This window comes from Scyliorhinus torazame, chromosome 9 (assembly GCF_047496885.1).
Source record: "Scyliorhinus torazame isolate Kashiwa2021f chromosome 9, sScyTor2.1, whole genome shotgun sequence".
NCBI lineage: Eukaryota > Metazoa > Chordata > Chondrichthyes > Carcharhiniformes > Scyliorhinidae > Scyliorhinus > Scyliorhinus torazame.
Genome location: NC_092715.1, coordinates 478,753 through 505,614, shown reverse-complemented (window position 1 = coordinate 505,614; position 26,862 = coordinate 478,753). Strand labels below are relative to the sequence as shown.

The 26,862-nt window shown below is 53.0% G+C and overlaps 1 protein-coding gene across 1 annotated transcript in view; it reads left to right on the top strand.

Moving 5' to 3' along the window:
* Window positions 1–26,862, top strand: part of LOC140429043 (WD repeat-containing protein 70) — a 208,128-nt gene that overhangs the window by 90,433 nt on the left and 90,833 nt on the right. The window contains exons 8-9 of the mRNA XM_072515572.1: window positions 14,604–14,757; window positions 22,847–22,923. Of these exons, the coding sequence (XP_072371673.1) occupies window positions 14,604–14,757; window positions 22,847–22,923 (231 nt within the window). The remainder of the gene's footprint in view (window positions 1–14,603; window positions 14,758–22,846; window positions 22,924–26,862) is intronic.

Sequence of the window (26,862 nt, the reverse complement as noted above, 5' to 3'; positions counted from 1 at the left end):
AAAGCCTGGGAACTACAGACCGGTGAGCCTAACGTCTGTAGTAGGTAAGTTGCTAGAAGGTATTCTGAGAGACAGGATCTACAAGCATTTAGAGAGGCAAGGACTGATTCGGGGCAGTCAGCATGGCCTTGTGCGTGGAAAATCATGTCTCACAAATTTGATTGAGTTTTTTGAGGGGGTGACCAAGAAGGTAGATGAGGGCAGTGCAGTAGACGTTGTCTACATGGACTTTAGCAAAGCCTTTGACAAGGTACCGCATGGTAGGTTGTTGCAGAAGGTTAAAGCTCACGGGATCCAGGGTGAGGTTGCCAATTGGATTCAAAATTGGCTGGACGACAGAAGACAGGGTGGTTGTAGAGGGTTGTTTTTCAAACTGGAGGCCTGTGACCAGTGGTGTGCCTCAGGGATCGGTGCTGGGTCCACTGTTATTTGTGATTTATATTAATGATTTGGATGAGAATTTAGGAGGCATGGTTAGTAAGTTTGCAGATGACACCAAGATTGGTGGCACAGTGGATAGTGAAGAAGGTTATCTAGGATTGCAACGGGATCTTGATCAATTAGGCCAGTGGGCTGACGAATGGCAGATGGAGTTTAATTTAGGTAAATGTGAGGTGATGCATTTTGGCAGATCGAATCAGGCCAGGACCTACTCAGTTAATGGTATGGCGTTGGGGAGAGTTATAGAACAAAGAGATCTAGGAGTACAGGTTCATAGCTCTTGAAGGTGGAGTCGCAGGTGGTCAGGGTGGTGAAGAAGGCATTCGGCGTGCTTGGTTTCATTGGTCAGAACATTGAATACAGGAGTTGGGATGTCTTGTTGAAGTTGTACAAGACATTGGTACGGCCACACTTGGAATACTGTGTGCAGTTCTGGTCACCCTATTATAGAAAGGATATTATTAAACTAGAAAGAGTGCAGAAAAGATTTACTAGGATGTTACCGGGACTTGATGGTTTGAGTTATAAGGAGAGGCTGGATAGACTGGGACTTTTTTCCCTGGAGCGTAGGAGGCTTAGGGGTGATCTTATAGAGGTCTATAAAATAATGAGGGGCATAGATAAGGTAGATAGTCAACATCTTTTCCCAAAGGTAGGGGAGTCTAAAACTAGAGGGCATAGGTTTAAGGTGAGAGGGGAGGAGATTCAGAAGGGCCCAGAGGGGCAATTTCTTCACTCAGAGGGTAGTGAGTGTCTGGAATGTGCTGCCAGAGGTAGTAGTAGAGGCGGGTACAATTGTGTCTTTTAAAAAGCATTTAGATAGTTACATGGGTAAGATGGGTATAGAGGGGTTATGGGCCAAGTGCGGGCAACTGGGACTAGACTTAATGGTAAAAAACTGGGCGGGCATGGACTGGTTGGGCCGAAGGGCCTGTTTCCATGCTGTAAACTTCTATGATTCCCTCTCCCCCTCCCCTCCCCTCTCCCCCTCCCCTCCCCTCCCCTCTCCCCCTCTCCTCTCCCCTCCCCTCCCCCTCTCCTCTCCCTCTCCTCTCCCTCTCCCCCCTCCCTCTCCCTCTCCCTCCCCCTCCCCCTATCCCCTCTCCCCCTCCCCTATCCCCTCTCCCCCTCCCCTATCCCCTCTCCCCCTCCCTATCCCCTCTCCCCCTCCCCTATCCCCTCTCCTTCTCCCCTTTCCCCCTTCCTCCTCTCCCTTTCCCCTCTCCCCCTCCCGTTTCCTCTCCCCCTCCCCTCTCCTCTCCCCCTCCCCTCTCCCTCTCCCCCTCCCCTCTCCTCCCCTCTCCTCTCCCCCTCCCCTCTCCACCCTCTCCTCTCCCCCCTCCCCTCTCTCCCCTCCCCTCTCCCCCCTCCCCTCTCCCCCTCCCCTCTCCCCCTCCCCTCTCCTCCTTCCTCCCCCCTCCCCCTCTCCTCCTCCCCTCCCCCCCTCCCCTCTCCTCCTCCCTCTCCTCCTCCCCTCCCCCCCTCCCTCTCCTCCTCCCCTCTCCTCCTCTCCTCCTCCCCTCCCCTCTCCCCCTCCCCTCCTTTCCCCTCCCCTCTCCTCTCCTCCTCTCCCCCCTCCCCCTCCCCTCCCCTCGCCCCCTCCCCTCCCTCGCCCCTCCCCTCCCTTCCCCTCGCCCCCTCCCTTCCCTCGCCCCTCCCTTCCCCTCGCCCCCTCCCTTCCTCGCCCCCTCCCTTCCCCTCGCCCCTCCCTTCCCTCGCCCCCTCCCTTCCCCTCGCCCCCTCCCTTCCCCTCGCCCCCTCCCTTCCCTCGCCCCCTCCCTTCCCCTCGCCCCCTCCCTTCCCCTCGCCCCCCTCCCTCCCCTCGCCCCCCCTCCCTTCCCCTCGCCCCCTCCCTTCCCCCTCGCCCCCTCCCTTCCCCTCGCCCCCTCCCTTACCCTCGCCCCCTCCCTTACCCTCGCCCCCTCCCTTCCCCTCCCCCACCCCCTCCCTTCCCCTCCCCTCCCCTCACCCCCTCCCTTCCCTCCCCTCACCCCCTCCCTTCCCCTCCCCTCACCCCCTCCCTCCCCCCTCCACCTCCCCTCTCCCCCTCCCCTCTCCCTTCCCCTCCCTTCCCCCTCCCCTTCCCCCCCCCTCTCCCCCGCCCCTCTCCCCCGCCCCTCTCCCCCGCCCCTCTCCCCCGCCCCTCTCCCCCGCCCCTCTCCCCCGCCCTCCTCCCCGCCCCTCTCCCCCGCCCCTCTCCCCCTCCCTCTCCTCTCATCCACCCCTCTCCCCTCCCCTCCTCCCCCTCCCCCTCCCTCTCTCCCCCTCCCCTCTCTCACCCTCCCCTCTCTCCCCCTCCCTCTCTCCCCCTCCCCTCCCCCCCACCCCCCCTCACCCCCTCCCCCCTCCCCCTCTCACCCCTCACCACACTCCCCACCCCCACCCCTCTCTCCCCCTCCCCCTCTCTCCCCTCCCCTCTCTCCCCCTCCACTCTGTCCCCCTCCCTCTGTCCCCCTCCCCTCTGCCCCCTCCCCACTCTCCCCCTCCCCTCTCCCGCTCCCCTCTCTCTCCCCCTCCCCTCTCTCCCCCTCCCCTCTCTCCCCCTCCCCTCTCTCCCCTCCCCTCCTCCCCTCTCTCCCCTCTCCCCTCTCCCCCCCTCCCCCCCCCTCCCCCTCCCCCCTCCCCCTCCCCCCTCCCCCTCCCCCCTCCCCCTCCCCTCCCCCTCCCCCTCCCCCTCCCCCCCCTCCCCCCTCCCCCTCCCCCTCCCCTCCCCCTCTCCCTCTCCCCTCCCCCCATCCCCCTCCCCCTCTCCCCCTCCCCCTCTCCCCCTCCCCTATCCCCTCTCCCCTCCCTCTCCCCCTCCCTATCCCCTCTCCTTCTCCCCTTTCCCCTCTCCTCCTCCCCTTTCCCCTCTCCTCCCCTTTCCCCTCTCCCCTCCCGTTTCCTCTCCCCCTCCCCCTCTCCTCTCCCCCTCCCGCCTCCTCCCCCTCTCCCTCTCCCCCTCCCCTCTCCTCCCCTCTCCTCTCCCCCCTCCCCTCTCCCCCTCCCCTCTCCCCCTCCCCTCTCCTCCTTCCCTCCCCCCCTCCCCTCTCCTCCTCCCCTCCCCTCTCCTCCTCTCCTCCTCCCCTCCCCTCTCCCCTCCCCTCTCCTTTCCCCTCCCCTCTCCTCTCCTCCTCTCCCCTCCCCCTCCCCTCCCCTCGCCCCCTCCCCTCCCTTCCCTCGCCCCCTCCCCTCCCTTCCCCTCGCCCCCTCCCTTCCCCTCGCCCCCTCCCTTCCCTCGCCCCCTCCCTTCCCCTCGCCCCCTCCCTTCCCCTCGCCCCCTCCCTTCCCCTCGCCCCCTCCCTTCCCCTCGCCCCCTCCCTTCCCCTCGCCCCCCTCCCCTTCCCCTCGCCCCCTCCCTTCCCCTCGCCCCTCCCTTCCCCTCGCCCCCTCCCTTCCCCTCGCCCCCTCCCTTCCCCTCGCCCCCTCCCTTCCCCTCGCCCCCTCCCTTCCCCTCGCCCCCTCCCTTCCCCTCGCCCCCTCCCTTCCCCTCGCCCCCTCCCTTCCCCTCGCCCCCTCCCCTTCCCCTCGCCCCCTCCCTTCCCCTCGCCCCCTCCCTTCCCCTCGCCCCCTCCCTTCCCCTCGCCCCTCCCCTTCCCCTCGCCCCCTCCCTTCCCCTCGCCCCCTCCCTTCCCCTCGCCCCCTCCCTTCCCCTCGCCCCCTCCCTTCCCCTCGCCCCCTCCCTTCCCTCCTCCCCTCCCTTCCCCCCTCACCCCCTCCCTTCCCCTCACCCCCTCCCTTCCCCTCCCCTCACCCCCTCCCTTTCCTCCCCTCTACCCCTCCCCTCTACCCTTCCCCCTCCCCTCCCCTCCCCTCTCCCCGCCCCTCTCGCCCCCCTCCCCTTCCCCCGCCCCCTCTCCCCCGCCCCTCTCCCCGCCCTCTCCCCGCCCCTCTCCCCCGCCCCTCTCCCCGCTCCCTCCCCGCCCCTCTCCCCCGCCCCTCTCCCCGCCCCCTCTCCCCGCCCCTCTCCCCCGCCCCCTCTCCCCCGCCCCTCTCCCCCGCCCCTCTCCCCCCGCCCCTCTCCCCCGCCCTCTCCCCCGCCCCTCTCCCCGCCCTCTCCCCCGCCCCTCTCCCCCGCCCCTCTCCCCCGCCCTCTCCCCCGCCCCTCTCCCCGCCACCCTCTCCCCGCCCCTCTCCCGCCCTCTCCCCCGCCCCTCTCCCCCGCCCCTCTCCCCCCGCCCCTCTCCCCCCGCCCCTCTCCCCCCCGCCCCTCTCCCCCGCCCCTCTCCCCCGCCCCTCTCCCCCCGCCCCTCTCCCCCGCCCCTCTCCCCCGCCCCCTCTCCCCGCCCCTCTCCCCCCGCCCCTCTCCCCCGCCCCTCTCCCCCGCCCCTCTCCCCCGCCCCTCTCCCCCGCCCCTCTCCCCCCCCGCCCCTCTCCCCCGCCCCTCTCCCCGCCCCTCTCTCCCCCGCCCCTCTCCCCCGCCCCCTCCCGCCTCCCGCCCCTCTCCCCGCCCCTCTCCCCCCGCCCCTCTCCCCCGCCCCTCTCCCCGCCCCTCTCCCCCGCCCCTCTCCCCCGCCCCCTCTCTCCCCGCCCCTCTCTCCCCGCCCCTCTCCCCCTCCCCTCCTCCCCCTCCCCTCTCTCCCCCTCCCCTCTCTCCCCTCCCTCTCTCCCCCTCCCCTCTCTCCCCCTCCCCTCTCTCCCCCTCCCCTCTCTACCCTCTCTCCCCTCTCTCCCCTCTCTCCCCTCTCCCCCCTCTCCCCCTCCCCCTCCCCCTCCCCCTCTCCCTCTCCCCCTCCCCTTCCCCCTCCCCCTCCCCCTCTCCCCCCTCCCCTCTCCCCCTCCCCTCCCCCCTCTCCCCTCTCCCCTCCCCCTCCCCCCTCCCCTCCCCCCTCCCCCTCCCCCTCTCCCCCCTCCCCTCCCCCTCTCCCCCCCTCCCCCTCTCCCCCTCCCCTCCCCTCTCCCCCTCCCCTCCCCTCTCCCCCCCTCCCCTCTCCCCATCCCCCTCTCGCCCCCTCCCCTCTCCTCTCATCCCCTCCTCTCCCCCTCCCCTCTCCCCCTCCCCTCCTCTCCCCCCTCCCTCCCCTCGCCCCCTCGCCTCCCCACGCCCCCTCGCCTCCCCAGCCCCCTCGCCTCCCCACGCCCCCTCGCCTCCCCACGCCCCCTCGCCTCCCCACGCCCCTCGCCTCCCCACGCCCCCTCGCCTCCCCACGCCCCCTCGCCTCCCCACGCCCCCTCGCCTCCCCACGCCCCCTCGCCTTCCCCACGCTTCCTCCCTTCCCCTCGCCCCCTCCCTTCCCCTCGCCCCTCCCTTCCCCTCGCCCCCTCCCTTCCCCTCGCCCCCTCCCTTCCCCTCGCCCCCTCCCTTCCCCTCGCCCCCTCCCTTCCCCCTCGCCCCCTCCCTTCCCTCGCCCCCTCCCTTCCCCTCGCCCCCTCCCTTCCCCTCGCCCCCTCCCTTCCCCTCGCCCCCCTCCCTTCCCCCTCGCCCCCTCCCTTCCCCTCGCCCCCTCCCTTCCCTCGCCCCTCCCTTCCCCTCGCCCCCTCCCTTCCCCTCGCCCCCTCCCTTCCCCTCGCCCCCCTCCCAAACAACAGAGGTCCCAGCACTGATCCTGAGGAACACCACTAGCTACAGACCTCCATTCAGGAAAAACACCCTTCCACCGCTACTCTCTGTCTTCTATAACCGAGCCAGTTCTGAATCCATCTAGGCAGTCCAACCTGATCCCATGTGATTTTAGTTTTCGTACCAGTTTGCCATGTGGGACCTTGTCAAACGCTTTACTACGTCTTGTGTCTACTATGTACATACTATGTACATTCCTCGGTTGCAGAAAATACTTTTCACTGTACTTCGGTATATGTGACAATAAATCAAATCAAATCCATATAAACTACATCCACATTTCCTCCAATTTTCTTTGTCACATCTTCAAAAAACGCAATCAAGTTGGTGAGACATGACCTACCCTGTACAAAACCATGCTGCATGTCACTAGCTAGTCCGTTTTCCTCCAATGTCCATATATCCTGTCCCTCAGTATCTTTTCCAAAAGCTTCCCACCACTGATGTCAGGCTCAGCGGCCTATAATTTACTGGATTATTCCTGCTTCCTTTCTTAAACAAAGGAACAGCATTGGTTATTCTCCAGTCCTCTGGAACCTCACCTGTGGTCAAAGAGGATATGAAGATATCTGTTAAGGCCCCAGCTATTTCCCCCCTTGCCTCCTGCAGTAACCTGGATAGATTACTGGGATATCTGTTGGGGCAGCACGGTAGCATAGTGATTGGCACAATTGCTTCACAGCTCCAGGTCCCAGGTTCGATTCCCCGCTGGGTCACTGTCTGTGCGGAGTCTGCACGTTCTCCCCGTATCTGCGTGGGTTTCCTCCGGTGCTCCGGTTTCCTCCCACAGTCCAAAGACGTGAAGGTTAGGTCAATTGGCCATGCTAAATTGCCCTTCGTGTCCAAAATGTTAGGAGGGGTTATTGGGTCACAGGGATAGGGTGGAAATGAGGGCTTAAGTGGTTCGGTGTAGACTCGATGGGCCAAATGGCCTCCTTCTGCACTCTATGTTCTACTAAGATCCCACCGGTCCCAGGGACCTGTCTACCCGAATGGAATTTAGCATTCTCATCACTTCCTCCTTTGATATATTGACGTTCTCAAGAGCGTTCACACACCTATCCCTGACCTCAACATCCGTCATGTCCTCCCTGGAGAATCCCTTTTACCCCCTGATGCCAGTTGTTGCTGGGGGGAGCAGGGGGCACATTGGCAGTGGGAAAGGCAGGATGAAAACAAAACAAAGAAAGAAATGTACAGCACAGGAACAGGCCCTTCGGCCCTCCAAGCCCGTGCCGACCATGCTGCCCGTTAAAACTACAATCTTCTACACTTTCGGAGTCCGTATCCCTCTATTCCCATCCTATTCATGTATTTGTCAAGATGCCCCTTAAATGTCACTATCGTCCCTGCTTCCACCACCATCTCCGGCAGCGAGTTCCGGACACCCACTACCCTCGGTGTAAAAAACTTGCCTCGTACATCTACTCTAAACCTTGCCCCTCTCACCTTAAACCTATGCCCCCTAGTAATTGACCCCTCTACCCTGGGGAAAAGCCTCTGACTATCCACTCTGTCTATGCCCCTCATAATTTTGTATACCTCTATCAGGTCGCCCCTCAACCTCCTTCGTTCCAGTGAGAACAAACCGAGTTTATTCAACCGCTCCTCATAGCTAATGCCCTCCATACCAGGCAACATTCTGGTAAATCTCTTCTGCACCCTCTCTAAAGCCTCCACATCCTTCTGGTAGTGTGGCGACCAGAATTGAACACTATACTCCAAGTGTGGCCTAACTAAGGTTCTATACAGCTGCAACATGACTTGCCAATTCTTATACTCAATGCCCCGGCCAATGAAGGCAAGCATGCCGTATGCCTTCTTGACTACCTTCTCCACCTGTGTTGCCCCTTTCAATGACCTGTGGACCTGTACTCCTAGATCTCTCTGACTTTCAATACTCTCGAGGGTTCTACCATTCACTGTATATTCCCTACCTGCATTAGACCTTCCAAAATGCATTACCTCACATTTGTCCGGATTAAACTCCATCTGCCATCTCTCCGCCCAAGTCTCCAAACAATCTAAACCCTGCTGCATCCTCTGACAGTCCTCATCGCTATCCGCAATTCCACCAACCTTTGTGTCGTCTGCAAACTTACGAATCAGACCAGTTACATTTTCCAAATCATTTATATATACTACAAAGAGCAAAGGCCCCAGCACTGATCCCTGCGGAACACCACTGGTCACAGCCCTCCAATTAGAAAAGCATCCTTCCATTGCTACTCTCTGCCTTCTATGACCTAGCCAGTTCTGTATCCACCTTGCCAGCTCACCCCTGATCCCCTGTGACTTCACCTTTTGTACTAGTCTACCATGAGGGACCTTGTCAAAGGCCTTACTGAAGTCTATATAGACAACATCCACTGCCCTACCTGCATCAATCATCTTTGTGACCTCCTCGAAAAACTCTATCAAGTTAGTGAGACATGACCTCCCATTCACAAAACCATGCTGCCTCTCACTAATACGTCCATTTGCTTCCAAATGGGAGTAGATCCTGTCTCGAAGAATTCTCTCCAGTAATTTCCCTACCACTGAAGTAAGGCTCACCGGTCTGTAGTTCCCTGGATTATCCTTGATACCCTTCTTAAACAGAGGAACAACATTGGCTATTCTCCAGTCCTCCGGGACATCCCCTGAAGACAGCGAGGATCCAAAGATTTCTGTCAAGGCCTCAGCAATTTCCTCTCCAGCCTCCTTCAGTATTCTGGGGTAGATCCCATCAGGCCCTGGGGACTTATCTACCTTAATATTTTTTAAGACGCCCAACACCTCGTCTTTTTGGATCACAATGTGACCCAGGCTATCTACACACCCTTCTCCAGACTCAACATCTACCAATTCCTTCTCTTTGGTGAATACCGATGCAAAGTATTCATTTCGTACCTCGCCTATTTCCTCTGGCTCCACACATAGATTCCCTTGCCTATCCTTCAGTGGGCCAACCCTTTCCCTGGCTACCCGCTTGCTTTTTATGTACGTGTAAAAAGCCTTGGGATTTTCCTTAACCCTATTTGCCAATGACTTTTTGTGACCCCTTCTCGACCTCCTGACTCCTTGCTTAAGTTCCTTCCTACTTTCCTTATATTCCACACAGGCTTCGTCTGTTCCCAGCCTTTTAGCCCTGACAAATGCCTCCGTTTTCTTTTTGACGAGGCCTACAATATCTCTCGTTATCCAAGGTTCCCGAAAATTGCCGTATTTATCCTTCTTCCTCACAGGAACATGCCGGTCCTGAATTCCTTTCAACTGACACTTGAAAGCCTCCCATATGTCAGATGTTGATTTGCCCTCAAACATACGCCCCCAATCTATGTTCTTCAGTTCCCGCCTAATATTGTTATAATTAGCCTTCCCCCAATTTAGCACATTCATCCTAGGACCACTCTTATCCTTGTCCACCAGCACTTTAAAACTTACTGAATTGTGGTCACTGTTCCCGAAATGCTCCCCTACTGAAACTTCTACCACCTGGCCGGGCTCATTCCCCAATACCAGGTCCAGTACCGCCCCTTCCCTAGTTGGACTGTCTACGTATTGTTTAAAGAAGCCCTCCTGGATGCTCCTTACAAACTCTGCCCCGTCTAAGCCCCTGGCACTAAGTGAGTCCCAGTCAATATTGGGGAAGTTGAAGTCTCCCATCACCACAACCCTGTTTTTACTCTTTTCCAAAATCTGTCTACCTATCTGCTCCTCTATCTCCCGCTGGCTGTTGGGAGGCCTGTAGCAAACCCCCAACATTGTGACTGCACCCTTCTTATTCCTGATCTCTACCCATATAATATCACTGCCCTCTGAGGTGTCCTCCCGTAGTACAGCTGGGATATCCTCCCTAACCAGTAGCGCAACTCCTCCACCCCATTTACATCCCCCTCTATCCTGCCTGAAACATCTAAATCCTGGAACATTTAGCTGCCAATCCTGCCCTTCCCTCAACCAGGTCTCTGTAATGGCAACAACATCATAGTTCCAAGTACTAATCCAAGCTCTAAGTTCATCTGCCTTACCCGTAATACTTCTTGCATTAAAACATACGCACCTCAGGCCACCAGACCCGCTGTGTTCAGCAACTTCTCCCCGTCTGCTCTGCCTCAGAGCCACACTGTCCCTATTCCCTAGTTCTCCCTCAATGCTCTCACCTTCTGACCTATTGCTCTCGTGCCCACCCCCCTGCCATACTAGTTTAAACCCTCCCGTGTGACGCTAGGAAACCTTGAGGCCAGGATATTTATGCCTCTCCAGTTTAGATGCAACCCGTCCTTATATAGGTCACACCTGCCCCGCAGCACGGTAGCCTTGTGGATAGCACAATTTCTTCACAGCTCCAGGGTCCCAGGTTCGATTCCAGCTTGGGTCACTGTCTGTGCGGAGTCTGCACATCCTCCCCGTGTGTGCGTGGGTTTCCTCCGGGTGCTCTGGTTTCCTCCCACAGTCCAAAGATGTGCAGGTTAGGTGGATTGGCCTAATGAGTGGAAACTCTTTAGATCAAATAGTTTGGATGGGGTGGTGTTTGTGCAGTGTGTCCAGGAAGCTTTTCTAACACAGTATGTAGATTGTCCGACCAGAGGAGGGGCAATATTGGATTTAGTACTGGGTAATGAACCAGGGCAAGTGATAGATTTGTTAGTGGGGGAGCATTTTGGAGATAGTGACCACAATTCTGTGACTTTCACTTTAGTAATGGAGAGGGATAGGTACGTGCAACAGGGCAAGGTTTACAATTGGGGGAAGGGTAAATACGATGTTGTCAGACAAGAATTGAAGTGCATAAGTTGGGAACATAGGCTGGCAGGGAAGGACACAAGTGAAATGCGGAACTTGTTCAAGGAACAGGTGCTACGTGTCCTTGATATGTATGTAAGTGAAATGCGGAACTTGTTCAAGGAACAGGTGCTACGTGTCCTTGATATGTATGTCCCTGTCAGGCAGGGAAGAGATGGTCGAGTGAGGGAACCATGGTTGACAAGAGAGGTTGAATGTCTTGTTAAGAGGAAAAAGGTGACTTATGTAAGGCTGAGGAAACAAGGTTCAGACAGGGCATTGGAGGGATACAAGATAGCCAGGAGGGAACTGAAGAAAGGGATTAGGAGAGCTAAGAGAGGGCATGAACAATCTTTGGCGGGTAGGATCAAGGAAAACCCCAAGGCCTTTTACACATATGTGAGAAATATGAGAATGACTAGAGCGAGGGTAGGTCCGATCAAGGACAGTAGCGGGAGATTGTGTATTGAGTCTGAAGAGATAGGAGAGGTCTTGAACGAGTACTTTTCTTCTGTATTTACAAATGAGAGGGGCGATATTGTTGGAGAGGACAGTGTGAAACAGATTGGTAAGCTCGAGGAAATACTTGTTAGGAAGGAAGATGTGTTGGGCATTTTGAAAAACTTGAGGATAGACAAGTCCCCCGGGCCTGACGGGATATATCCAAGGATTCTATGGGAAGCAAGAGATGAAATTGCAGAGCCGTTGGCAATGATCTTTTCGTCCTCACTGTCAACAGGGGTGGTACCAGGGGATTGGAGAGTGGCGAATGTCGTGCCCCTGTTCAAAAAAGGGACTAGGGATAACCCTGGGAATTACAGGCCAGTTAGTCTTACTTCGGTGGTAGGCAAAGTAATGGAAAGGGTACTGAAGGATAGGATTTCTGAGCATCTGGAAAGACACTGCTTGATTAGGGATAGTCAGCACGGATTTGTGAGGGGTAGGTCTTGCCTTACAAATCTTATTGAATTCTTTGAGGAGGTGACCAAGCATGTGGATGAAGGTAAAGCAGTGGATGTAGTGTACATGGATTTTAGTAAGGCATTTGATAAAGTTCCCCATGGTAGGCTTATGCAGAAAGTAAGGAGGCATGGGATAGTGGGAAATTTGGCCAGTTGGATAACGAACTGGCTAACCGATAGAAGTCAGAGAGTGGTGGTGGATGGCAAATATTCAGCCTGGATCCCAGTTACCAGTGGCGTACCGCAGGGATCAGTTCTGGGTCCTCTGCTGTTTGTGATTTTCATTAATGACTTGGATGAGGGAGTTGAAGGGTGGGTCAGTAAATTTGCAGATGATACGAAGATTGGTGGAGTTGTGGATAGTAAGGAGGGCTGTTGTCGGCTGCAAAGAGACATAGATAGGATGCAGAGCTGGGCTGAGAAGTGGCAGATGGAGTTTAACCCTGAAAAGTGTGAGGTTGTCCATTTTGGAAGGACAAATATGAATGCGGAATACAGGGTTAACGGTAGAGTTCTTGGCAATGTGGAGGAGCAGAGAGATCTTGGGGTCTATGTTCATACATCTTTGAAAGTTGCCACTCAAGTGGATAGAGCTGTGAAGAAGGCCTATGGTGTGCTAGCGTTCATTAACAGAGGGATTGAATTTAAGAGCCGTGAGGTGATGATGCAGCTGTACAAAACTTTGGTAAGGCCACATTTGGAGTACTGTGTACAGTTCTGGTCGCCTCATTTTAGGAAGGATGTGGAAGCTTTGGAAAAGGTGCAAAGAAGATTTACCAGGATGTTGCCTGGAATGGAGAGTAGGTCTTACGAGGAAAGGTTGAGGGTGCTAGGCCTTTTCTCATTAGAACGGAGAAGGATGAGGGGCGACTTGATAGAGGTTTATAAGATGATCAGGGGAATAGATAGAGTAGACAGTCAGAGACTTTTTCCCCGGGTGGAACAAACCATTACAAGGGGACATAAATTTAAGGTGAAAGGTGGAAGATATAGGAGGGATATCAGAGGTAGGTTCTTTACCCAGAGAGTAGTGGGGGCATGGAATGCACTGCCTGTGGAAGTAGTTGAGTCGGAAACATTAGGGACCTTCAAGCAGCTATTGGATAGGTACATGGATTACGGTTAAATGATATAGTGTAGATTTATTTGTTCTCAAGGGCAGCACGGTAGCATTGTGGATAGCACAATTGCTTCACAGCTCCAGGGTCCCAGGTTCGATTCCGGCTTGGGTCACTGACTGTGCGGAGTCTGCACGTCCTCCCCGTGTCTGCGTGGGTTTCCTCCGGGTGCTCCGGTTTCCTCCCACAATCCAAAGATGTGCAGGTTAGGTGAATTGGCCAATGATAAATTGCCCTTAATGTCCAAATTGACCTTGGTGTTGGGTGAAGGTGTTGAGTTTGGGTAGGGTGCTCTTTCCAAGAGCCGGTGCAGACTCAAAGGGCCGAATGGCCTCCTTCTGCACTGTAAATGCAATGATAATCTATGATTAATCTAGGACAAAGGTTCGGCACAACATCGTGGGCCGAAGGGCCTGTTCTGTGCTGTATTTTCTATGTTCTATGTTCTATGTTTATGGCCATGATAAATTGCCCTTAGTGTCCAAAATTGCCCTTAGTGTTGGGTGGGGTTACTGGGTTATGGGGATAGGGTGGCGGTGTTGACCTTGGGTAGGGTGCTCTTTCCAAGAGCCGGTGCAGACTCGATGGGCCGAATGGCCTCCTTCTGCACTGTAAATTCTATGATAATCTACGAAGAGCTCCCAGTGGTCCAGATAACGGAAACCCTCCCTCCTACACCAGCTGTTTAGCCACGTGTTTAGCTGCTCTATCTTCCTATTTCTAGCCTCACTGGCACGTGGCACAGGGAGTAATCCCGAGATTACAACCCTAGAGGTCCTGTCTTTTAACTTTCTGCCTAGCTCCCTGAACCCCTGCTGCAGGACCTCATGCCCCTTCCTGCCTATGTCGTTAGTACCAATATGTACAACGACCTCTGCCTGTTTGCCCTCCCCCTTCAGGATGCCCTCTACCCGTTCGGAGACATCATGGACCCTGGCACCAGGGAGGCAACATACCATCCTGGAGTCTCTTTCACGTCCACAGAAGCGCCTATCTGTGCCCCTGACTATAGAGTCCCCTATTACTATTGCTCTTCTGCGCTTTGACCCTCCCTTCTGAACAACAGAGCCAGCCGTGGTGCCACTGCTCTGGCTGCTGCTGTTTTCCCCTGATAGGCTATCCCCCCCGACAGTATCCAAAGGGGTATACCTGTTCGAGAGGGGGACAACCACAGGGGATTCCTGCACTGACTGCCTGCCCTTTCTGGTGGTCACCCATTTCTCTGTCTGCACCTTGGGTGTGACCACATTTATATAACAGCAATCTATGACGCTTTCCGCCACCTGCATGCTCCTAAGTGCATCCAATTGCTGCTCCACCCGAACCATGCGGTCTGTGAGGAGCTCCAGTTGGGTGCACTTTCTGCAGATGAAGCCACCCTGGACGCTGGAAGCCTCCCGGACCTGCCACATCTCACAGTCAGAGCACTGCACCCCTCTAACTGACATTGCGTCAATTAATTAGTAAATTAAAATTAAAAGTTTTTTTTAAAAATTTTTAAGTTACTGTTAACTATCTGTTTCCTAGCACTAGATTTCTAATATAAATGCGAAAGCTATATATAGTACTCTCCGATCTCTGGCTTAGATACCCCTCTAAATTATAATTAAGTAATTATGTTTAATTAGTTACCAATGCTTAATTTTTTAAAATTTAGTGTAGATTCCCAACCAGCCACTCAGGTCACAGCTTTTCTGTGATGATGAAGGAAGAATTGAAATGGAAAGGTGGGGTTTTTGGATGATATGTTTAATTATATTCAATCTTTTATTTTAGCCATCAGATTAAGTCTCTGCAGTACAGCTCAACAGGAGATGTGATTCTTTGCGTGGCTGGCAGCGCACAAGCCAAGGTGTTGGATCGCGATGGCTTCCAGGTGATGGAGTGTGTGAAGGGAGATCAGTACATTGTCGATCAAGCAAAGACCAAGGTACCAAAAAACCTATCTTGGGGACAGCAGCATGATGACAGTCTGATTAATAATAATTATGTATCTACCAGATTATCATTAGAAATCAGTCTGGTTGGCTGTATCTTTCAGGGAAGGGGATCGCCCAACCTTGCCTGGCCTGTCCGACACGTCACTCAGCTCCCACAACAATCTGATTGACTCTTAATTGACTTCTGGAATTGCCGAATAAACCATTCAGGCGGCCAGCGGCCAGCCAGGACAGCTGGGATGGTAGGAAAATGCTGGCCTTGCCAGCGATGCTCACATCCCCAGAACAAAGAAAACATAATCTGCTGCCAACATTGCCACGCAATGCAGCATTTTCCCAGCTCCCGGCTTGGGTGGATTCCGTCTGGCCCAGGGGATTTATCTATCCTGATGCTTTTCAAAATTTCCAGCACATCCTCCTTCTTAATATCGACCTGTTCGAGTATATTAACCTGGTTCACACTGTTCTCACGAGCAACAAGGTCCCTCTCCAGTGAATACTGAAGCAAATTATTCATTTAGGGGCTCCCCCATCTCCTCAGACTCTAGGCACAAGTTCCCTCCACTATCCCTGATCGGCCCTACTCTCACTCTGATCATCCTCTTATTTCTCACATAAGTGTAGAACGCCTTGGGGTTTTCCCTAATCCTTCCCGCCAGGGCTTTTTCATGCCCCCTTCTAGCTCTCTTAAGTCCATTTTTGAGTTCCTTCCTGGCTACCTTGTAACCCTCTAGAGCCATGCCAGATCCTTGCTTCCTCAACCTTACGCAAACTTCCTTCTTCCTCTTGACTAGAAGCTCCACTTCTCTTGTCATCCAAGGCTCCTTCACCTGACCATTCCTTCCTCGTCTCAGTGGGACAAAACTATCCAGCACTCGCAGCAAGTGCTCCTTAAACAATCCCCACATTACTGTTGTGCATTTCCCCAAGAATTGTTCCCACTTTATGCTCCTCAGCTCCTGTCTAATAACAGCATAATTTCCCCTCCCCCAATTAAATACCTTCCCATACTGTCTGTTCCTATCCCTCTCCATGACTATGGTAAAGGTCAAGGAGTTGTGGTCACTGTCACCGAAATGCTCTCCCATCAAGACATATAATAATAATAATAATCACATTGTCACAAGTAGGCTTCAATGAAGTTACTGTGAAAAGCCCCTAGTCGCCACATTCCGGCACCTGTTCGGGGAGGCAGGTACGGGAATTGAACCCGCGCTGCTGCTTTGTTCTGCATTACAAGCCAGCTATTTAGCCCACTGTGCTAAACCAGCCCCATCTGACACCTGGCCTGGTTCATTGCCAAGCACCAATATGGCTTCCCCCCGAGTCGGCCTATCTACATATTGAGTCAGGAATCCTTCCTGTACACACCTGACAAAATCTGCTCCATCCAAACCATTTGCACTAAGGAGGTTCCAGTCAATATTGGGGAAGTTGAAGTCACCATGACAACAACTCTGTTACTTCTGCACCTTTCCAAGATCTGCCGCCCAATCTGTTTCTCCATCTCTCTGCTGCTGTTGGGGGGTCTGTAGAAAACTCCCAATAAAGTGACTGCTCCTTTCTTGTTTCTGACTTCCACCCATACTGACTCAGTAGACAAACCCTCCTCGACTACCTCCTTTTCTGCAGCTGTGGTGCACTCCCGAATTAACAGTGCCACTCCCCCTCCTCTTTTACCTCCCTCCCTATTCTTCTGAAAACATCGAAACCCCGGAACATCTAACAACCATTCCTGCCCCTGTGAAATCCATGTCTCCGTAATGGCCACAACATCGTAGTTCCAAATACTGATCCACGCTCTAAGTTCATCTCCCTTATTCCTGACACTCCTTGCATTGAAACAGACACACTTTAACCCATTCCACTGAGTGCAATTTGCCCTATCAACTGTCTATCCTTCCTCAGAGACTTGCTGCATACTATTTCTGCCTGTTCAACAGCTACCCTATCCTCTGATCCATAGCTCTGGTTCCCGTCCCCCTGCCAAACTAGTTTAAACCCTCCCGAAGAGCTCTAGCAAACCTCCCACCCAGGAAATTGGTGCCCCTCCAGTTTAGGTGCAATCCGACCTTCATCTCCAGGTCCCACCTTCCCCAGAAGATATCCCAATGATCCACATATCTGAAGCCTTCCCTCCTGCACCAGCCCTGTAGCCATGTGCTCAGCTGCACTCGCTTTCTGTTCCTTGCCTCACTTGCACGTGGCACCGGTAGCAATCCTGAGATCACTACTCTGCTTGTCACTACCTACTTAGCTTCCAACCTAACTCCCTAAAATCACTTTTGAGATCCTCACTTTTCTTAGCTATGTCGTTGGTGCCTATGCACCACGACTTCTGGTTGCTCCCCCTCCCCCTCAAGAATCCTGTAGACTCGATCCGAGACATCCCTGGCCCTGGCACCCGGGAGGCAACATACCTTCCGGGAGTCTTGCTCGCGACCACAGTATCTCCTATCTATTCCCCGAACCATTGAATCTCCGACAACTATTGCTTTTCTATTCTCCCCCCTTTCCTTCTGGGCCCCAGAGCCAGACTCAGTGCCAGAGACCTGACCGCTAGGGCCTTCCCCCGGTAGGTCACCCCCCCCCCCCCCCAAACAGCATCCAAAACTGTATACTTGTTTTGAAGGGGAACAGCCACAAGGGATCCCTGCACTGTCTGCCCGTTCGTTTTCTTTCCTCTGACTGTAACCCAGCTACTCTTGTCCTGTACCTTGGGTGTGGCTACCTCCCTGTAACTCTTCCCTATTACCCCCTCTGCCTCCCGGATGATCCGAAGTTCCTCCAGCTCCAGTTCCCTAACACGGTCTTTGAGGAGCTAGAGTTGGGTGCACTTCTCACAGGTATAGTCAGCGGGGACACTGGTGGTGTCCCTTACCTCCCACATCCTACAGGAGGAGCATGCAGCTGGCCTAGCCTCCATCCCCTTTGATCTGAATTCCCACAGTGATTTAAAAGGAAAAAAAAGATTAAAGATTAAACACCCGTTAGGCCCTTAAAAAAAAAAAAATCTATATACGGTGCTACTCTCTCAAGTGAACCCTCTAAAATTGGTGATTCTGCTGAATTATACAAATATAGCTTGCTGCCCCCTAAAAAAAAAACAACTCTTACCAGAATGTAGCTGCCCTGTGAACCAGCTGGAACTCCGCCCTCCAACTCTGCGCCCAGTCAGAACATAGAAAATAGAATTTACAGTGCAGAAGGAGGCCATTCGGCCCATCGAGTCTGCACCGACCCACTTAAGCCCTCACTTCCACCAACCCAATAATCCCTCCTAGCCTTTTTGGTCACTAAGGGCAATTTAGCATGGCCAATCCACCTAACCTGCACATCTTTGGACTGTGGGAGGAAACCGGAGCACCCGGAGGAATCCCACGCGCACACGGGGAGAACGTGCAGTCTCCGCACAGACAGTGACCCAGCGGGGAATCGAACCTGGGACCTTGGAGCTGTGAAGCAACAGTGCTAACCACTGTGCTACCGTGCTGCCCCTCGCTTTGCGAGGCTGAGATCAGACTCGACCTCGCACACGATGATGTGTTCACCCTGTGGAGGGATTCACTCTGCACCTCCAGCTCTGGTATGTATCCCAGCTCCTCCTCCCACTTGGCCTTCACTCCGTCTACCGAAACCAGATCTTCCCCCAAAATCTATCTATGTATGCCGGACATACTGCCCCTTTCCGACCCTGAACAGGAAAGAGTCCCATCCAATAAGGTTGGAGGTGGTGCTAACCACTGTCCCACCGTGCTGCCTGGTCCTCAGCACCGTGAGGCAGCAGTGCTAACCACTGTCCCCGTGTCCCCCGGGCCCTCGGCACTGTGAGGCAGCAGTGCTAACCACTGTCCCCGTGTCGCCCGGGTCCTCAGCACCGTGAGGCAGCAGTGCTAACCACTGTCCCCGTGTCCCCCGGGCTCTCGGCACTGTGAGGCAGCAGTGCTAACCACTGTCCCCGTGTCCCCCGGGCCCTCGGCACTGTGAGGCAGCAGTGCTAACCACTGTCCCCGTGTCGCCCGGGTCCTCAGCACCGTGAGGCAGCAGTGCTAACCACTGTCCCCGTGTCCCCCGGGCTCTCGGCACTGTGAGGCAGCAGTGCTAACCACTGTCCCCGTGTCCCCCGGGCCCTCGGCACTGTGAGGCAGCAGTGCTAACCACTGTCCCCGTGTCGCCCGGGTCCTCAGCACGTGAGGTAGCAGTGCTAACCACTGCACCGCCCGGTCTCCATATTTTTAAAGTGAAGCCAACCACCAGCTTTGAGGAGCACTTTGCCGACGCAAAATGCAGAGACGATGTCCTGTAGCCAAGTCCGGTCCAGTCCCCGGTCTCGTCTGGTCCCCGGTCTGGGTCCCGGTCTGGTTCTCGGTCTGGGTCCCCGATCTGGATCCCCGGTCTGGGTCCCGGTCTGGTCCCCGGTCTGGGTCCCCGGTCTGGGTCCCGGTCTGGTCCCCGGTCTGGGTCCTGGTCTGGGTCCCGGTCTGGTCCCCGGTCTGGGTCCTGGTCTGGTCCCCGGTCTGGGTCCCCGGTCTGGGTCCTGGTCTGGTTCCCGGTCTGGGTCCCCGGTCTGGGTCCCGGTCTGGGTCCCCGGTCTGGTCCCCGGTCTGGGTCCCCGGTCTGGGTCCCGGTCTGGGTCCTGGTCTGGGTCCTGGTCTGGGTACCGGTCTGGTCCCCGGTCTGGGTCCCGGTCTGGGTCCTGGTCTGGGTCCCCGGTCTGGGTACCGGTCTGGTCCCCGGTCTGGGTCCTGGTCTGGGTCCTGGTCTGGTCCCCGGTCTGGGTCCCGGACTGGTTCCCGGTCTGGGTCCTGGTCTGGTCCCCGGTCTGGGTCCCCGGTCTGGTCCCCGGTCTGGGTCCCCGGTCTGGTCCCCGGTCTGGGTCCCCGGTCTGGGTCCCGGTCTGGTCCCCGGTCTGGGTCCCGGTCTGGGTCCCCGGTCTGGGTCCCGGTCTGGGTCCCCGGTCTGGGTCCCGGTCTGGTCCCCGGTCTGGTTCCCGGTCTGGGTCCCGGTCTGGTCCCCGGTCTGGTCCCCGGTCTGGGTCCCGGTCTGGTCCCCGGTCTGGGTCCCGGTCTGGTCCCCGGTCTGGGTCCCGGTCTGGGTCCCGGTCTGGTCCCCGGTCTGGGTCCCGGCCTGGGTCCCCGGTCTGGTCCCCGGTCTGGGTCCCGGACTGGTTCCCGGTCTGGGTCCCGGTCTGGGTCCCGGTCTGGGTCCCGGTCTGGTCCCCGGTCTGGTCCCCGGTCTGGGTCCCCGGTCTGGGTCCTGGTCTGGGTCCCGGTCTGGTTCCCGGTCTGGGTCCCGGTCTGGGTCCCGGTCTGGTCCCCGGTCTGGTCCCCGGTCTGGGTCCCCGGTCTGGTCCCCGGTCTGGGTCCCCGGACTGGTTCCCGGTCTGGGTCCTGGTCTGGTCCCCGGACTGGGTCCCGGTCTGGGTCCCGGTCTGGTCCCCGGTCTGGTCCCCGGTCTGGGTCCCGGTCTGGGTCCCGGTCTGGGTCCTGGTCTGGTCCCCGGTCTGGTCCCCGGTCTGGTCCCCGGTCTGGGTCCCGGCCTGGTCCCCTGTCTGGTCCCCGGTCTGGTCCCCGGTCTGGGTCCCCGGTCTGGTCCCCGGTCTGGGTCCTGGTCTGGTCCAGTCCCGCAGCTGCAATTGAGTCTCCAGTAAGGAGACCACATCGGCTTCCAAACCCTTTAAATGGGAGCAAACTTCTGCCCTTTTCAATACCCCCCCCCCACAAACACACACACACACACCAGGCCCTGCACGTTCCAGGTATTTAACTTTGTTGGGGATATGTCAATGCCACCACCACCCCCCCCCAAACCTCGGCTAACCCCCCTCCCCAACCAAAGAAGCAAACAGGCCCGTGTTGCAGCGCCTCCTCCACTCCAGTCCCTGCTCCTTCTTTCAGTGAGGTAGCCTTTACCCAGGGTCTCCATTCTAAACGCCAACAAAAACAACCGCCTAATCCCCCCCTAGCCCACCATCCCCACCCAAACCCGGTGAGCCTGACGTTGGTAGTAGGGAGGTTGCTGGAGTCCATTATCAAGGATTTCATAGCACAGCATACAGTGGTGTAATCAGACAAAGTCAGCATGGATTAACGAAAGGAAAACCATGCCTGAAAAATCTACGAGAATTCTTTGAAGATGTAACTAGTAGAGTTGACCCGGGAATACCAATGGATGTGGTTCGTTTAGACTTTCAGAAGACTTTTGAAAAGGTCTCACAAAGCAGATTAAAATGTAAAGTTAAAGCACATGGGATTCTGGGTAATGTCTTGAGATGGATAGAAAGCTGGTTAGCAGACAGGAAGCAAAAAGTTGGAATAAATGTATCTTTTTCTGATTGGCAGGCAGGAATTAGTGGGGTAACGCAGGGATCTGTGCTCGGACCCCAACACTTCACATCCTATATTAATAATTTGGACGATGGAACTAAATATATTATCTCCAAATTTGCATATTGATACAAAGTTGGGTGGGAGGGTGAGCTGCGAGGAGGATGCAGAGATGCTTCAGCGGGATTTGGAAAGGCTGAGTGAGCGGGCACACGCATGGCAGAGGCAGTATAATGTGGATAAATGTGAGGTTACTGCTTCGGTGGCAAAAACAGGAAGGCAGATTATTATTTGAATGGGTGTAAATTGAGAGAGGCGGATACTCAGCGAGACCTTGGTGTCCTCGTGCATCAGTCGCTGAAAGTAAGCGCGCAGGTACAGCCGGCAGGGAAGGCAAATTGTATGTTGGCCTTCATAGCGAGAGGGTTTGAGTACAGGAATAGAGATGTTTTACTGCAATTGTGTAGGGCCTTGGTGAGGCCACACCTGGAGTATTGTGGGCAGTTTTGGTGACCTTATCTGAGGAAGGATGTTCTTGCTATGGAGGGAGAGCAGCGAAGGTTTACCAGGCTGATTCCTGGGAGGGCGGGACTGATGTATGAGGAGAGACTAACGGTTAGGATTATATTCATTGGTGTTTAGAAGAGTGAGAGGGGATCTCATAGAAACTTACAAGATTCTAACGGGATTAGACAGGGTAGATTCAGAAAGAATGTTCCCAATGGTGGGGGAGTCCAGAACTAGGGGTCATAGTTTGAGGATAAGGGGTAAACCTTTTAGGACTGAGGAGAGGAGAAATTTCTTCACCCAGAGAGCGGGGAATCTGTGGAATTCACTCCCACAGAAAGTAGTTGAGGCCCAAACGTTGTGTAATTTCAATAAGGAATTAGATACAGCTCTTGGGGCTAAATAGCTCAAGGAATATGGGGGGAAGGCGGGATCAGGGTATTGAACTTGATGATCGGCCACGATCATAATGAATGGGGAGCAGGCTCGAAGGGCTGAATGGCCTCTCTATTTTCTGTGTTTCTATGTCCTCTACCCCGACAGGTACCCTATCAAACCCCTTGTGGAGTTTAGTCTACCTCTCTCTTCAATAATGGCCTGATTTATTCAGTCATCTATAGTTTGTTAAACTGCGTGGGTTTCCTCCGGGTGCTCCGGTTTCCTCCCACAGTCCAAAGATATGCGGGTTAGGTGGATTGGCCGTGATAAATTGCCCCTTAGTGTCCAAAAGGTTAATAACAATAATAATAATCACTTATTGTCACAAGTAGCCTTCAGTTATGTTATTGTTGAAAAGCTCCTAGTCGCCACATTCCGGCACCTGTTCGGGGAGGCCGGTAGGGGATTGAACCCACGCTTCTGCCTTGTTCTGCATTACAAGTCAGCTGTTTAGCCCACTGTGCTAAACCAGCCCCTGGTTACAGGGGTAGGACAGGGAGTGGGCCTAGATAGGGTGCTCTATCAGAGGGTTGGTGCAGACTCGATGGGCAGAATGACCTCCTGTGCTGTGATGACTCTGATTCTCGTGGTTCGCTTTCTCCAGAACTCCATTAATCATGTCCTGAAACGATTCTCACTGTTCTATTTCTTTGTTTGTCGGGAATCCTTTCCACTTCCCCAATTGCACACTCATTCTCTTAAAATCAGCTTTTTCCAGTTTAATATCACATGCAGGGAATGTGGGATTATATTTATAAATAGATAAACTGAATTGAAGGGGTTGCTGTTTTAATGTGTTCTCTCACAGGGACACACAGCCATGCTGAATACTGGAGTCTGGCATCCCAAAATTAAGGAGGAGTTCGTCACCTGTTCAAATGACGGGTAAGAATCTGGAAAGAAAAAATCTCAGAAATACACAGCAAATAAATCAGCAAGTGCGAAGAGAAAAGGGCATGATCGAGAAACTAAAGCCGTCTTTTCTATTCACAGGTGCTGCTGTGCAGCATTATGTGGTATTCGAGGGGTCCCTTGCAATTCTCCAATACAGGAACATTGGTTACCACAGCTTTTAGGCAGGCAAATGCCTGTTGAAAGTCTGCTGTCCATTGAATTCTTTTACGTTTCTTCAGCAATTCTATCAGTGGAGTAATCACGCCACAAAACTTTTGCACAACTGTTCGATCAAATCCACTCATGCTAAGAAATTGCATTATTTCCCTTTGTCTTGAGGATATTGAAAACTCCGCAAGAAAAGTGATTCGGGCTTCTCCAAATTCACTTTCGGCTGGGTTCATCACCAAACCCGCCTCCTGAAGTCGATCGAAGAACTCTATACGAGTTTTAAAGGTTCTTTCCATGTCTGGAAGTTGAAAATAAAAGCAGATTGTCCCACTTTCTCCATGCAATTCTCCAAACGTGGGATAGGATAAGAGTCCGTTCTTGTAACTGCATTAACCTTTCTATAGTCCACACACAACCGTTGGGTACTGTCTGGTTTAGGTACCATCACTATGGGTGAGCTCCATTGGCTGCAACCCACTTCAATTATGCCATTTTTAAGCATACTCTCAATCTCTTTGTTAACCTGTGCCAATTTTAAAGGGTTAAGTCTATATGGATGTTGTTTGATAGGAACAGCATTTCCCACATCTACATCATGTGTAGCCATTTTAGTACTTCCCAATTTATCTCTACAAACTTGCCCATGTGATATCAATAACTGTTTCAGGTCAGTTCGTTTTTCCTCTGGAAGGTAACTTAACAATTCATCCCAATTTTTAAGAACATCCTCATTTCCCAATTTAATTTGAGGTATGTCAAATTCACAGTCATCTGGATTTGGTTCGTCACTTTGAGTGAGAATTATTAAAACCTCCTTTTTCTCTCCTTCCCTTTCAAAGTACCTTTTAAGCATATTCACATGACACACTCGGTGAGTCTTCCTTTTATCTGGTGTTTTTACCACATAATTCACCTCACTTAATTTCCTTTCAATCTGATACGGTCCACAAAACCGAGCTTTTAAAGGTTCCCCTACCACTGGTAACAACACTAAAACTTTATCCCCACTGGCAAAACGAGGAACTTTGGATTTCTTGTCCGCGACCTGTTTCATCACATTTTGTGCAACTTTTAAATGTTGTCTCACCAATTCACCTGCTCTATTTAATCGTTCCCTAAAATTTGACACGTAATCCAATAGTGTAATTTCCGATTTCTCACCCACCAATTTTTCCTTAATCAATTTAAGTGGTCCCCTTACCTCATGACCAAAAATTAGTTCAAAAGGACTAAATTTGGTTGACTCATTAGGTGCATCCCTAATTGCAAACAGTACGAATGGAATTCCTTTATCCCAATCCTCTGGATAATCTTGACAATACGCCCTCAACATTGTCTTTAATGTCTGATGCCACCTTTCTAACGCTCCCTGCGATTCTGGATGGTACGCAGTTGATTTAAATTGTTTTATTCCTTAGCTATCCATAACTTCTTTGAATAACTTTGAAGTAAAATTTGTTCCTTGATCCGATTGAATTTCTGTGGGTAGTCCCTATCGAGTAAAGAATTTAAGTAACTCCTCCACAATCCTTTTAGCTGTAATATTACGTACTGGAATGGCCTCTGGAAACCTAGTAGACACATTCATTTCAGTCAAAAGACATTGATTCCCACTTTTTGATTTAGGAAGCGTTCTGACACAATCGATTAGGACCCTTGTAAAAGGTTCCTCAAATGCTGGAATGGGTATTAAGGGTGCTGGTTTTATCACTGCTTGAGGTTTCCCTATCACTTGACATGTGTGACATGATTGACAAAATGTAACTACATCTTTATGTAGTCCAGGCCAATAAAAATGTTTCTGGATTTTTGCTTGAGTTTTCCTTATTCCCAAATGACCTCCCACTGGTACCTCATGTGAAACTCGCAACACCTCCTTTCTATACCCTACTGGCAATACTACTTGATGAACATCTGTCCACTTTTCATCCGCCTGCATATGTACAGGTCTCCATTTTCTCATCAAGACATCATTTTTACGGTAATAACACTCTGGTATACTCTCAGATTCCTCTTCCGTATATGCTTTCTGATATATCCGTTTTATTTCTGCATCTTTCTGTTGTAACTCCGCCAATTTTCCTGAACTAAAAATATCTGCCTCATCCTCCATCTGTTCTTGTTCTTTTTCAACCATCTGATCAAAAATCGTTTCTGATAATTGCACTTCAACTTCATCTTCATTCACTCTTTGATTTCTTCTCTTGTCTTAACCTGTGACTTTGTGACCTTGTTACTACACAATCCGGAAAAATCACAGGATATTCGTCCTTCAACACTTCAGTTGACTGATTTTCCAATGGCTTATCAACCACAGTAGGCATCACTCCCACCTGCAATTCAGCTATATCATTACCCAAGATAAACTGTATTCCTGGACAAGATAGTTTCTCTATTACTCCTACTACCACTTCACCACTCTTCAATGGACTTTCCAACCTTACCTTATATAATGGAACGCTACTCCTCTCACCCTGAATTCCACATATCACCACCTTTTCTGGCAACATTCTTCCCAAACTACATAATTCCTCATCTCTTACCATTGAAGATTGACTAGCCCCTGTATCTCTTAAAATTGTGACTTCTTTACCTGCTCCTCCTGATACACATGAGTAAACTTTACCCACACAAGTAAATTCTTTGAAGACATCTGGCACCTTCTTAACAATTACTTCTTGAACAGGCTGTACAATCGTTTGCACCTCCTTCGCTTCCCTTGGGCTTTCCTTTACCACTCTAACAAACCCCACTGTCTTATCCTGTTTTACCACATCAGCCTTCCCACTGCTTTTCTTCAAACACCAACACTGTGACTTTACATGGCCTAATTTATTACAGTGAAAACATCTGAAACGTTTCATTTCTTTTCCACCCTCCTGGATTTCTTTTTTAATCTGAGGTACACTCTCTTTATTGTCTCCCATCAGATCACCTTTACCTTTACCACTTGAGTATTTCTCATGTCCCCAGTTTCTATCGCTCACCGGCTGAAACTGATGTCGGAAACCAATCTTTGATTTATGAACTAATTCATAATCATCTGCCGTTTCCACTGCTAATCTCACAGTTTTAACCCTCTGTTCTTCCACATGAGTTCTCACTACATCAGGAATTGCATTTTTAAACTCCTCCAAAAGTATAATTTCTCTGAGAGCTTCATACATTTTGTCTATATTCAAAGCCCTTATCCACCTATCAAAATTACTCTGTTTGAGCCTTTCAAACTCCATGTATGTTTGACCAAATTCTTTCCTTAAATTTCTAAACCTTTGTCTGTAAGCTTCAGGCACTAGCTCAGATGCACTTAAGATGGATTTCTTCACCTCCTCATTCGTTCCAGATACCTCCTCCGGTAGTGATGCAAACACTTCACTAGCTCTACCTACCAGCTTTGTTTGAATCAGTAACACCCACATGTCCTGTGGCCGTTTCATTTGTTTAGCTACCTTCTCAAATGAAATGAAAAAGGCGTCTACCTCCTTCTCGTCAAAGCTTGGCAATGCTTGGACATATTTAAATAGATTCCCACCAAGCCTTTGACTATGACGCTCTTTCTCACTATCCTCATCACTATCATCCAACTACGTTTCCCTTTAGGTCTGCCAATTTTAACTGATTGTCATGTTTCATGGCCATTTTCTGAAGTTCAAACTCCCTCTCTTTATCTTTTTCCCTGATCTGGATCTCCCTTTCTTTTTCTTTTTGTTCTGCTCGGGCTATTCTTTCTTTTCTCCTTTCTTCTCTCTCCTTTTCTTT